The sequence below is a fragment of the Molossus molossus genome, unplaced genomic scaffold (genome assembly GCF_014108415.1).
Source record: "Molossus molossus isolate mMolMol1 unplaced genomic scaffold, mMolMol1.p scaffold_m16_p_18, whole genome shotgun sequence".
NCBI classification, from domain to species: Eukaryota; Metazoa; Chordata; class Mammalia; order Chiroptera; family Molossidae; genus Molossus; species Molossus molossus.
Window position 1 is genome coordinate 39,083,814 of NW_023425353.1, and position 14,577 is coordinate 39,098,390.

Here is a 14,577-nt window from a genome sequence, read left to right on the forward strand (position 1 = left end):
CTGCCGATAGTGGCAGTAACAGTGATGATGTTGGCAGGGAAGTAGTAACAGTTGTGATGGTTATGATAGTGGCGGTGATATTGGTTGTGGTAGTGGTGTTGGTGGGGTGGAGGTCGTGGTGGTGGAAGTAGAGGTAGTGCTAATGATAATCACTATGAAAATGTTGATGATACTATTGGGATCTTGGTGTCTGTACATTATAGACAACCAGGTTCTTGTAATAAAGAGTGAATTCAGAACCTTTAAGGTGCTTTATGCTTAATGGATGAAGACTGCATGTAAATCAAGTACATTAATTGAGAAAAAAAAATTTTTTTAATTTTAAGTCACATAGATCATTCTTATAGCTAAAGAGGAAAGTTTGAAATATTAGAAAATAAGATAAAGAAGATCGCCAAGAATGAATTTGGGGGATAGGGGAGTGGGGGAAGGATGCAAACGAGGTTCATTTGCTGTTACTCCAGCTTCTCTCTGCTGAAGGACATGCAGAGCCTTCAGCATCTGCAACCCCAGAGAGCCCAACTGTGTATTTTGGAGATGTCCGACACCCTCCAACATTCCTGAAATGACTCCTTCAAAAGGCTTTTTCTGTCCCTAAAAGAGATCAATAGGAACAAGCTTTGCATTCTTTTACATCAAGATATTTTAATAAAGTCAAAAAGTGTTAACTTCATCATCTGAATTGAGTGTAGATGTAAAACATTATTTGCCCTACATTTCATTTGATAGTAATCTTGTTCTGTTTTTTTTTCCCTCCCTTGCCACATTTATTTATTTATTTATTTAATCCTCACCTGAGGACATTTTTCCATTTTTTTTTTTTTTTTCAGACAGTGGGAGGGAGAGAGGGGAAGAGAGAGAAAGAAACATCTACAGAAAGGGACACATCGAGTGGTTGCCACCTGCACAACCCAACCAGGGCCAGGGACAGACTGCAACTGAGGTATGTGCCCTTAGCGGGAACCCAACCCGGGTCTCTCTGGACCGCAGGCCGACGCTCTAACCACTGAGCCAAACCGGCCAGGGCACCCTTGCCACACTTAAGTTTAAGCTTCTTTAGACCTGCTTTTATTTTCTCTCCTTGCCAACAAATGCAATTTCAGTGCTGAGTGTAAAGCAGAGGCCGGTCCTTGCTACTGCTGCTAACAGAAATCTCAGAAATATGAGTTTCAGGAAAGACAACATTATTGTGTTATCGTAAAGTTTGTTCCAGTAAGGTGTGGATTGAAAAATAGTCCTAAGATAGTAACTTGCTCTTATGCTCAGAGGAATGACTAAGGTAAAAATGCATAGCCCTGTCTTTGGAAATGTTATCTATTGAAGTAAACCTTTTATGATCTTTGGTCTTCGAAGAGTATTTCTATGCTCAAATTTATGCCCTGAAAAGTTTGCACCTCTGATTGGCTGTCTTATTGGTTTCCCTGAAAAAAAATGTTTCATTGGGCATAAAAAGAAAGTGTTCCTAAAAGACTCAAATGCTTGTAAAACATCTTTGTCAAACAGAAGAGGCTAACTGGCTTTCCTCTTCAATAACATGTGAAAAGACAAGATAAACCCAGAGACATCTTTGGATTCTTTATTTATATGAGGAGTTTAAGGATCTTTGACTCTTTAAATGCATAGTAGCTCTAGTGATTATGTCCTATTTGTTACCCCAAATATTCATGATGAATACTAGAATTTTATGTGAAATAAGAACAAATAATAAATAAGAAATTTAATCGAGAGTCCGAAACAGAGAAACTAGACTTACAGGCTGCCCTCTTGGTCCTTGTTGACCCCGTGGGCCTTTTTCTCCTGCATTCCCATGTTCTCCCTTTTAAAATGAAGGATAAAAATGAAATTAATTTCTCCCTATGAGTTCATATAATTTTATATCATTTTTCTTAGAAATTTGAGTCACACTTTTCAAGTCTCATTGGCATCATCCTACAGTCTAAGATAAATATCTTCCTTGACTTTTGTTAAATATGAAAAATTAAAAATATATTTAAAATTTTGGTATTGAAAATTATCAAAACCAGGTATACAGCACCAGTTACAGAATGTCATACTGCTATGGCCTTTTCTAGGTGTGTGTGACGACATTTATGGTGAATGCCTATGTTTATCTACCTTTTGATGTGTCTTTGTCTACTGATACATATGACTACCTATTCATCTTTCTATATGACTGTCTATATGTCTTTCTTTATCTGTATCCATCTGTCCAGCTCTAAGGTAATGGACAGTCACTATCATCACCAACCACATCAGCAAGTCGTGCTGGAAAGGATCATATAAGGAGAGATTCATATAAGAAAACCCAAGTTGCAATCAAGGAAGAGTATATTCTCTGACATTTACCTTCATTCCTCTTGGTCCAGCTTTTCCTTTTGAACCATTTTGTCCTGGAGGCCCAGGATTTCCCTGCAATAAGACCATGACCAAAATCACCTAAAGGGCCACAGAGTTAACTATCTGACTCTCGTTATTACTGAAATGGACTGGAACTGGTAATCTGCTCATGAATCACCTTTAATATAATTAATTTTATCCTCCAACATAGAAAATGCACAACAGACATATTTAGCCTCTGGGCTGGGGGGTGGGGTGGGAGAGTAAGGTGTTCTGTGCAGGAGGCCACATTCACCACACATGGAAGGAATTATCTGGCTATGAAAGGAAAACACCACTTGATTAAGAGGTCAGGAAGACAAGTTCCTGGACTTTGACCCTTCCCAAATAGAAAACATTATCAAATAAGAATGAAAATAATACAATCAGTTATAGGGCTAGAATTTTCCCAACCAAGAGGGAGAATGAGGACAGAATGAGGGCTTAGGCCATCCTGGAGCTGCTATTTTAAATCTCCAGATACTCTTATCCCTGACTTAAATCATGCTGCTCAGGTTTAAGGTATCACAAATGCTCCCTGCCTTAGGAAACCACTCCAGTCATCTGCCTCAATGTGGTCAGAACTTTCTATGAATCACCAGGGCATTGGATGGGTTGTAAAACAGGTACTAGAAAGACCCAAATTAGAGGCTAGTTCAGCCTCTCACTACCCTGATGACAAGCCCCTTAATCCCTTTGAGCCTGTTTCCTCATCTATAAAACTAGGATAGTAATGCTTCTTTATATGTTTGTGAGCAGTAAATTAACCACTTATTCCCCCTTTGTACAATACAATTTTTTTTTTTTTTTTTGCATCATAGGTAAGTATGAACTTACACACCCCTGAGGCTCAAATCCAGTCTCATTGGTCACTATATTTCCATAATATACTTAGAGTAAAAGGGGGCACATACTTGATGATCAATGTCTACTACATCAAATTAGCTATTTCTAGGAATTCCTGATACTCAAAGATCCCAGAACAAACAGTGTGGGTTTACGTTACTCATTCAGGAACACTCAGGTTTATGAACTGGCCATTGTCAATGAGCAGCTGTGTTGCAACTTTTAGTTTTCCAAACCTACCCGAGCACCCAGTGAGCCCGTTTGTCCAAAAATTCCTGGTGGTCCTTGCCTTCCTCTTGGTCCCTGGTCCAAAGATAAAATTAAAATTCAACCAATTTTAAGTTAGAATTCTCTATGAAAGCCAGTTAAAGACTGTAATATCCACATATTTGATCAGTAGACTCCTGCAAAGTGTGCCAGTTGGTTTGAAATGAGCCTGAATGATCCCTTTGATTGTGTGGGGAGGCCTACTTACAGATAAGTTCATTTCTGTATACGAACATTGGAATACATAATTCTGAAGATTACCTATTTCACAGTGCACCATTATCAAGAAATGGTCCTCAGGCAGTACAGAAAACATGTAATAATTACAAACAATAAAAGTAGCCTTTTGTTACAAAAAGTAATTCTACATTAAAGGCTTCAGGGAAATGTTGAATTAAAGTTCTGTAGGTTTTAATCAATTACCTACCTCATCTTTTTTTTTATAACTGTGGGATGGAGAGTAAAATCAATTAAAAAATGCTCAACCTTGAAGAGTTGTACAATGAGGGCCATCATGTTAAACTAATTTGCTCAAACTAGAACAGGTAAGTAAAGTCTAGAATTAGAGGTTTTGCCAATTAGACTGAAACCAAAATAGCCATGAGTAAAACATTAATTAGCCACACATTTGAGGTTCTGTCATTTATTCTTTAACAATGTTGTTGTTCTTTTTTTATTGTGTACGCTTGTTCTGATTTGTTTGTGTTTTTATCCAGGGGACAATTTGACTCAATAATAAAATATTCTAGCTTTAAAAAATTCAACCAATGTTTACAGAGCTACATAATTATTTTCCTGGTAACCACAAAATCATCTTGGATGCTGATGAAAGCACAAATTAAGGTGTCCTGGCCCATCGCTACCTCATTGGTTACATTTTAATCAAACAGCATCTGCACTCTGAAGCATCCCCGGCACACACACTCCAAACTCATTCCACCTGAAGCACAGGACATGCATCCTCAGCATCTGTATTTCTAACCATCTCTCCAGTTGAATCTGACAAGCACTCAAGTGTGAGAACGTTGCTTTTATATTTCAATTCACCCAACTAACTTTAGATCTTACAAGGGGAATAGAGAAGCTTTAAGGACAGTGATCTCCTTTGAAAAATCAACCTCCTTCTTATATATACAAGGTCTAAACAAGAAATCGTGTTCTGACTTTATCGAGAACCAAAAGCACACTTAAGTGGCCTAATCTCACTGGGCACGTTGCTGGGGAGTTGCTCGTTTTCTCTCCGATCTATTTTACTTTACTGATTTCTGACACTTTAATTTTTTCCAGCTTTTCTGAGAAATGGTTTCCTATTAGAAGCATTGATCACGACTTCTATACTCCTGTGTGAGGTATTGAATCACCTGTGTGGGTACTGAATCATACCCACATGCCAGTGGGAAGTGAGGATTAAGGAGCGGTTTGATCGATTATCCTGCTCACGGTTCACCACACGTCCTGCTCCCCTCGCACGCAGCGGTGTGATAAAGTGAATATAAAGGAAAAGGCCAGGAAACAACAGTCACGGGAGGTCCAAATTTGAATTAAGACAGTGATCAAAAGAAAAGGCAAAAATACATCTCTCAGTGGCATCCCCCTGTGTTCAGATACTAGTTTCTGTCATAAAGTAAATACAGTTTGTAATTACATGTTGATTACCCACTTCTTTCTTTTGTATCTTTGCCAAGTGGAAAAATGGCAGAAACCTTCTCAAATTATTTTCTGACATTCATAGGATCTTTAAAGTTCAGGGGAATGATTCAATGTGGTAGTAAAATTTGCTGTGTTAAAGTTCTTCCATTTGGGGATACTTAGAAATAATTTTTTAAAATACATTTTTATTGAGTTTTTAGAGACAGAGGAAGGGAGAGAGACATAGAAACATCGATGTGAGAGAGAATCATCGATCGGCTGCCTCCTGCACGCCCCCTTCTGGGGATCGAGCCCAAAACCTGGGCACGTGCCCTAATCAGGAATCGAACTTGTGACCTCTTGGTGCATGGTCAACACTCCATCACTGAGCCACACCGGCCAGGGAGAAACTATTTGACTTTTAAAAGAAAGATGTAGAGAATATTTCAGGAATGTTTACAGAGTGACAGATTTGGGTTACACTTAGAAGATTCCAAAAGAACTGACGGGAAGCTTACATTTCCAGTTATCACATAATACTTTACAACACCCTCCCGGACTGCACTCCTTCAGGGCAAGATCCTTGCCTTAACAGTCTGAATGTCCCAGTTATAATAGCAACATGCCCTGTGCATAATAGATACTCCATAAACATGTTGCTGATTTTTTTCTGCCAAGTTGAATACAATTTTAATGAATTAAATACAATTTTAGTAATTTGAATGGGCACTAATTAAGAGCATAGGTTTATAACTCTACTGCCTGAGTCTGAATCCTATTTTTATTACTTACTAGCTGTGTGAGCTTGGCCAATTTACCTAAATTCTCCATTCCCCTCCATTTCTCCCCGATAAAATGGGGATAATAAAACCCCCACTGAAGGACTTAATGACTTAATATAAGAGCTTAGGGCCATATCTAGGACATATCAGAATATATGTAAGAGCTCAATAAATATTAGCTATTGGGATTTAACCTGCCCAGGAAAGAGGCTCCATAATTTGCTTTGAGAGGCCCTAGAAGGGAGGTATCCAAGGCCATTCTGATATATGTTAAATCCCTATCAAAGAATCTAAGTTAAGACTTTAAACAAATATCCTTTAGCACGAGAAACAAGTTCACCGATACAACCTGTGAGCCTGGATACCCAAGTTCTCCTTGGTAACCGCGTCCACCAGATTCTCCACGCAAACCCTGTCAAAGTGAATAAAATGTAGTGAGTTCACTGGGCATCTTTAATGTCCCCAATGAAGGCAGCCTCCCCTGCAAGATGTCACCCGAAAGCCACAAGAGAGAGACAAAAAAGATTTCACGGTCTGTACTCCGTCCTCTGAGGATGTGGAGTTGAAGAGGAATGGGGACCAGAGTTCCACGTATACTGGGAAAATGTAAGACCAGCTTCTTACTCTTTCCCAGTCTTTGCACACATCTCCTAGTCTCTGCTAGTGATGGAAATAAAAATACTTTGTTTAAAGTACTCAAACTTCCATTTTATGTAATAATTGATTACTAAAAGCCCATTCAATCCTTTTAAGGAATATGGGCCAAATGCTGACTGGTGTTACGAAGCCTTATCTCTTGCAAGGACGCTCGGAGTGTTGAACACAGCAACAAGTGTGACATTCTGGAACCAAGGCCCATAAAGTACAGAGAGAACTAAGCAGAAAACTGGCTTTAAAACCCTACAGGTTCTTAAAGCATTAATCTAGTTCTCTAGGCAAAGGGCGGACTGCTAAAATGATCCACCTGATAACTGGTTTAATTTCTCCCTCAAATTAATATTTTCAGTTCTACAGAGAAAATACATTTTCCAAGATTGAGGATAATGCCCATTTTGTGAATTAGTCTGCCTTCTTTCTCATGTTGACTAGGCTACTGATGGGTTATTCATAGATTTGTAAAGAGAAAAAAATCTTAAACTCAGAATTAATCAAAATGTGGGTCAATTATTGTACTTCTTTTTTTTTTAATCCTCACCTGAGGATATTTTTCCATTCATCATCAGGTAGAGTGGAAAGAAGGGAAGGAGGAAGAGAGAGGGAGAGAGAGAAACAACAATGTGAGAGACACACATCAACTGGTTGCCTCCTGCACAACCCAACCAGCGCTGGAGACAAACTGCAACCGAGGTCCGTGCCCTTGACCAAAATCAAACCCATGACTCATCGGTCCACTGGCCGATCCTCTAACCATTTAACCAAACTGGCCAGGGCAATTACTTGTACTTCTTAAGTTTTTTTTAACTATTCAGATAAGTGGGAAGCACTTCTATTAATCATTACTATTATATTACTCTACTCTTCAAGAGTTGATTTATAAATTTATAAACATAAACCAAGTTTTAAAAGGCATGTGGCCAGAAATTTTGAAACAAGTTGGGAAATGTTGCCTAATTTGCACATTACATTAATGACATTCATAATGCAACACTTCTAAAACCAATGTGGCTCTATAAAGCAAAGCTCAGACTCTTCTGTTACAATTCCATGCCTATACATTTATTCTAGGAAATCATTTCAGCAAAGCAAAAACAAGAATAAAACCAAAAACCTAAAATACAGTTTTTCTTTACATCACTGACATGATATGTAATAAAACAGAAATTACCTAATAGTTTAGTAAATCATTGTTCTTTAACAGAGTAAGTTGTAATGTATTAAAATGACAATAGAAGATTTGGAAACAGAAAAGCTGAATATAAAATAGTATATACATTACGATAACCCCTTACTATTTATGCAAGTGAAGGAAACACAAACATGACAATAATTGCAGGAGGTGGTAGGTTCCTGAACATTTAAAAAATGACATTCTCAATTTTATCATAATTAACAAATTAAGGTTTTCCCTTATTGCCAAAATAATCTATGCATTGATTTGTTTGCCATAATACAATCTTTTCTATAAATATAATTTTATTAAGAATTCCATTTTGTTAGGCATCTTGCAAAAGCCAGATATCTAATGTTATGGGCAGTAATGAGCCATATTTCCCCAAGGCCCAAGGAAGGTTGTAATGTAGAGTTCAGCGCCTCTGTAAGCTATATTCTTTCAATAGTATTGGCTGATCTTAAGCAAGTTACAGTCTCAAAAACATAAATGAGTCTACTTGACCAATGCTCTAACACCGAGTTATCTAGCAAACCACTGACATGTTGAATAAACCAGTACACCCTGGTGTCTACAAATATCTCCTGCTTTTTAAAAGAAAATCAAAGCTTTAATAGCAAAGAGAGGAAACAACCATAGGGAGTCACGAAGATTACAATGCATTAAAGGGAGAGGCTTCCTATCAGAGACAGCAGTTTGCACACATTTTTCTCTGCTTCCAGAATGGGAGGTTGCTGTTACAAACTCCGTCCCCAAGAAGAAAGCAGTACAGAGGACCATAGAGCAATCAGTCCTGATTAGAGGAGGACGGAGGGGCCTGGGAAGGAGTAATCCAAGGAAAATAAACCTCACATGTTTTGTGAAAGGGCTTTACGATTAACTAAATATGCTCACAGAACACAAAGCAAATGGGGAGAAGGGGTGGTTCAGGAAAACAAAAGTTATATAGCTGTAAATAATATTTCCCTGTCATCATGTGAACAATGAACTAAATTGATGAAAAGTAGAGAAAACAACTTTATTGCAAGGATGAGTTGGGGGAAAGTGTATGAAGGAGGTGGACAGGTTAAGAAAAATCTTTGTCCCCACAGTAGGAAATCAAAGAAAACAAAACAGAAATAGATCCACAGATTTAGAGAACAAACTGATGGTTACCAGAGGGTCAGGCGGGTAGGGAGATGGTGGAAAAGGTGATGCGGAATTTAAAAAGAAAGAAATAAAAGAAAAGAAAAGTCAATACTTAACTATCAGAGCAAAAGAAAATAATTATTTCTACTTCACTGCTTAAAACTAAAGAAAACTGCCTTTTAGAACAAATCTTTTATCACGAAATGTTTACCAAATAAAAGTAGAGGAAAAACCTTTCAGAAGTTTCCATCAGTAAGAAATTGCTGGTTCACAGTACATTATAACCTAATGAGCAGCCTGAACCAGAATCTGGGTTAGAAACTGACTCATGGCCATACACTGAAAACCCAATGTATTTATTTTACAATAAATGTCTTATAACAATAAATGTATTTAAGTTAAAATACAGAGAACTAGAGTAAGGGGGTTAGAAAAGCAAAAGTGTTTTTTTTTACTCTTGAGTACTAAAAAAACTTTAAGGGCTTAACAAATTCTTGGTCAGGGTCTAGCTATGAAAATGAGGCAGAATATACCACAAATGAACACAGTAAGAGCCTGGAAGAGAACATATTCTGATTCTGGAGCCTGCTGGGCAAATCAAAGTCTAAATTCCAATCAATAGAGGAAAAAATGAAAGAAAGAAATCAATAGAAAAACATCCGAAACTGAAAACCAAAAAAATTGCAAAGTAAACATGTCATTTTTTACAAAGGCAATGACATCAGAGGGGAAAGCCCAAAGACATGAAAGTGTGTGCTCCTGAAGGGCTGGGAGTAAGGAACAAGAAGGAACAATGGGCAGGGAAATATTTTTCCTTATAAGCTTGAGAGTGCAAGTTGAATTGAAGTGTATGCACAGGCTTGGCTCTGATTTAAATTTTTTAAAAAGATATAGGAGATGGAGTGACACAGGGAACAAAAAAGTAACCAAGACCCAGCTGGGCAGAGGACCCACTGTTAACAGATGTTTAGGTAAACTACACATAGCATCATAAAAGAATTAAATAAATCAAGAGTAGAAAATTCATTCCACTGCCAAGAGCCACTAAATTTTCTCCAAAACACAGCCTGTTCAATTGCAGTCTATTTCTTTCAGCCTTTTAAGGGATAAAAACAATGGGATAAAATGATATTTCAAGACATTATTTTACAAAGGTTAAGATTTAATTAAGAGCACATAGATTATCTAAGAATTTATTTCAAATCCTAGCATTGTTTAAAAGAAATTATATTTTAGTTGGTGTCAACAAAACTTGTTTAGATTTTTTTGACTTGGGATTTCTCAATTCATGCTTTCTCAACATTTTTGGTTTGAAGACATATGAATTCCATTTTCTGCTTGTACCTAGGTCCTTATACAACACACACACACACACACACACACACACACACACACACACACTCCCAGGCTCAGAGATGGCATAAATCAATCTCTGACTTCTCTATCCTTAAATCATGAGAATACTAGAAAAAAAATAATACCAGCATAGTATGACCAGATTGTTCTAGAGATAAGTCTACACAATAATCTGAACTCTTATTTCCAAGAGTATTCTCATCTTTAGATTTGAATCTTGTCTCCACTAATTATTAGCTGTTTGGCCTCTGACAAGTAACTTTGCTTTGCTAAACCTATTTTCACTCTTATCCATAAAAGGTAACCAGTGATGCTTGTAACTCCCAGAGCTTTAGAAAGGTTTACATGAGATAATATAAATACAGATCTAACACAGTGACTGGTGCTAGATAAATGCTTAGTAAAATAGGATTTCCACAGATATTCCCGCCCCATCCCACCCTCAAATCACATCATTCCCCCTTTGGAAATATTAAAACTCAATCTTTTCCCTTCAGTTAGTGACTATAAGATTCCCTAAAGCACCTATAGGAAGTCTTTAAATTGAAAAATCATTATTTCAGAGGTAAAAGCTATTCTCTAAGGTATTCGCTTCTTTTCGATCTAAATGAAATATTATAGCAGGCTGCAGAGGGGGCAGAGAGGAACCACATAAACTTTCCCTTCTTCATGGAAAAGCTCCCCATGGAGATTTCCCAGGGGTCCTCATGCAACCTCAGACAACCCAGCCAGCACTCCCTGTGACCTCAGACAGAACTCCTTAAAGTGCTGTAGATGTGGAACAAGAAGCAACCCGTCCAGAAAGCACTGACCTTCAATCCTGGCTGACCTTGTCTTCCTCTTGACCCCTAAAAAGAGTAGGAAAATGAAGACCTTAGAGAAGGAAACAGCCAATTCTCCCCCCAGGCAATCTCTTTCTTCCACAAAAGCAGGTGAAACACATCCCATGAGCAGTCATACCTACCCGAGAGCCAACATTTCCAGTTTCCCCCTGAAGGCCATCGAAACCAGACCTTCCCTGAAAAGCAAAAGGGAAAGGGAAGATCAGTTTGGATACCTATATATTTTTGCATTTATTCTCTAGACATGGGCTGTCCAACACAGAAGCCAGTAGCACATGTGGCTATTAAATTTACATTTAATTTGATTTCCATTTTAGTTCCTCGGTGCTCAGTAACTCCATGTGGCTAGTGGCTACCACATTGGGCAGCATGGATATAAAAGAGTTCCATGCTCTCAGAAAGTTCTATTGGTCTGCACTCCTTCAGAATGCTGATTTAATTCTGGTGTTTTAAAATATTCATGTTGTGTGCATCTTTCCCCAAATATTGTTCATTTGACAACTCAGGGTTCATATTGGAACAGTAGTCATATATATTTCCCAACAAACCATGCTTAATATTTGAAAAATACTAGTACATCCTTTTCTACCTGCATCCTGTAGGGTACAGAGTGGCAGACAGAAACATAAAGGAGAAGCATGTGTCTCTGCACAGGTGGAGTGATCGATACATACACCTGATGACAGAGGGAGAGGTTACACACAGTACAATGAGGAAACTGTCCAGTGTTCTCAATTTCATTACGGGCAGAAGTAGGAAAATTCATGGTGTCCAGAGAAAAAAATGAGTTCACTTTCAGGAGAAATGGAAACCACCTGATCCCAAACATGGATATCTTAGCCTATTCTTCAGTGAAGTCACATGCTAACTCAATAAGAATCCTGAAATTGTGAAAAAATTTGCAATGCAGAAACAAAAATGGTTTCTGCAGGTTGTTCTTCCAACTATTATTTATAACAGATTAAATTCTGAAACATTTTATATATTCCACAATATGAAGGAAGTGTTATTTAAGTTATGGTAGAAATGATTATGAAATAATATGCAACAATTAAAAATCATCTTCATCAAAAATTTATAAAGTACAAAAGTGCTATAATCTTATTCTTTTCAAGTATATTAAATTCTGTGAAAGAATAATTTATCCCAAATATGGAGAAAAACCAAATGATGATTCCTTATTTTCTTATATTACACTAGAACATTTTTTAATAAGCCCTTGTAATCCTCATCTGATTTTCTCAGGGAGAGTAAAAAAGTTAGGAGAGTTCAGTCAGTGATAGCTTTCTTGATTACTGGAACTATTGATTTTTTTTAAACTAGTGACTTTTTTTTTATTTAGTTTATTTATTTTTGTTACAGATGTTTCTACTTTTTCCCCAACTGATAACCACCTCCCCCACCATCCCCACCCAGTCCCCAGCCCTCAGCTTTGTTGTCCATGTCCATTGTTCATGCACACATGCATATAAGTTCTGTAGTTTATCTCTCCCCCACCACCCCCTCTTCTGGGGACTGTCAGTCTGTACCCCACTTCCACATCTCTGGGACTACCCCATTCCTCAGACTGTTATGTTCATTATATTCCACAAATAACTGAGATTATGTGATATTTGTCTTTCTCTCCTTGGCTTTTTTCCCTTAGGATAATACTCTCTAGCTCCTTCCATGTCGTCTCAAAGGATAAGAGATCTTTCTTTCTTATAGCTGCACAGGACTCCATTGTGTATATGTATCACTGCTTTTTTATCCATTCAGCCACTGATGGACATTTGGGCTGTTTCCAGATCTTAGCTATTGTAAATAGTGCTGCTACGAACATGGGGGTACATATATTCTTTGTGATTGGTATTTCAGGCAACTTGGGGTATATTCCTTGAAGTGGGATCACTGGGTCAAATGGAAGTTCAATTTTTAATTTTTTGAGGTAACACCATATTGTTTTCCATAGTGGCTGCACCAGTCTGCATTCCCACCAGCAGTGTACTAGAGTCCCCTTTTCTCCACATCCTGGTCAACATTCATTGTTTGATGATTTGTTGATGGCGGCCATTCTGACAGGTGTGAGGTGATAACTCATTGTTATTTTAATTTGCATCTCTCTGATGATTAATGATGTTGAGCATTTCTTCATATGTCTCTTAGCCATTTGTATGTCCTGTTTGGAGAGGTGTCTATTTAGTTCCTCTGGCCATTTTTTAATTGGGTTCTTTGACTTCCTTTTGTTGAGCTGTATGAGCACTCTATATATATATTGGAAATTAACCCCTTATCTGATGTATCATTGGCAATTATGCTCTGCCATAGAGTAGGTTGCCTTTCCATTTTGGTGGTTGTTTCTTTTGCTGTGCAGAAGCTTTTTAGTTTGATGTAGTCCCATGTGTTCATTTTCTTCTTCGTTTCTGTTGCCTTAGGTGATGTATCAGTGAAAATTCTGCTGCGTATGATGTCTGAAATTTTGTTGCCTGCATTTTCTTCTAGGATTTTTATGGATTCATGAGTCACATTTAAGTCTTTCATCCATTTTGAGTTTATTCTTGTGTATGGTGTAAGTTGATGGTCTACTTTTATTTTTCGCATGTAGCTGTCCAATATTCCCAACACCATTTATTAAAGAGGCTGTCTTTACTCCACTGTATGCTCTTGCCCCCTTTGTCAAATGTTAATTGAGGATATTGCCTCGGGTCCATTTCTGGGTTCTTTATTCTCTTCCATTGATCTATCTGCCTGTTCTTGTGCCAATATCAGGCTGTTTTGATTACAGTGGCTTTGTACTATAACCTGAAACCTGGTAATGTGATCCCTCCAACTTTGTTCTTCTTTTTCAAGATGCTGTGGCTATTCGGGGACTTTTTTGGTTCCATATGAACTTTTGAAGTATTTGTTCTAGTTCTGTGAAGTATGTTGTTGGTATTTTGATGTGGATTGCATTGAATCTATAGATAGCTTTGGGTAGTATGGACATTTTAATGATGTTAATTCTTCCAATCCATGAGCAAGGTATGTGCTTCCACTTTTTTATATCTCTATTTCTTTTTTCAATGACCTGTAGTTTTCAGCAAATAGGTCCTTTATTTCTTTGGTTATGTTTATTCCTAGGTACCTTAATTTTTTTGCTGCAATGGTAAATTGAATTGTTTTCTTAGTTCCTCTTTCTGTGAGTTCATTATTGTTGTATAAGAATGCCATCGATTTCTTGACATTAATTTTGTATCCTGTTACTTTTCCAAATTCATTTATTAAGTCTAGTAAATTTTTGATGGAGTCTTTGGGGTTTTCTACGTCCAGTATTATGTCATCTGCGAATAATAACAGTTTCACTTCCTCCTTTCCAATTTGGATTTCTTTTATTTTTTCTTCCTGTCTGATTGCTGTGGCTAAGACTTTCAGTACTATGTTAAATAAGAGTGGTGAAAGTGGGCATCCTTGCCTTGTTCCTGTTCTTAAGGGAAATGCTTTTAGTTTTTGCCCATTGAGTATGATGTTGGCTGTAGGTCTATCATATATGGACCTTATTAGGTCG

General features: G+C 37.5%; 1 protein-coding gene across 1 annotated transcript in view; it reads right to left on the reverse strand.

Moving 5' to 3' along the window:
• LOC118633442 (collagen alpha-4(VI) chain-like) overlaps positions 1-14,577 on the reverse strand; it is a 116,776-nt gene that overhangs the window by 37,705 nt on the left and 64,494 nt on the right. The window contains exons 19-24 of the mRNA XM_036267355.1: positions 11,177-11,230; positions 11,025-11,060; positions 6,250-6,312; positions 3,463-3,525; positions 2,347-2,409; positions 1,754-1,816 (exon numbers count right to left, since the gene is read on the reverse strand). Of these exons, the coding sequence (XP_036123248.1) occupies positions 1,754-1,816; positions 2,347-2,409; positions 3,463-3,525; positions 6,250-6,312; positions 11,025-11,060; positions 11,177-11,230 (342 nt within the window). The remainder of the gene's footprint in view (positions 1-1,753; positions 1,817-2,346; positions 2,410-3,462; positions 3,526-6,249; positions 6,313-11,024; positions 11,061-11,176; positions 11,231-14,577) is intronic.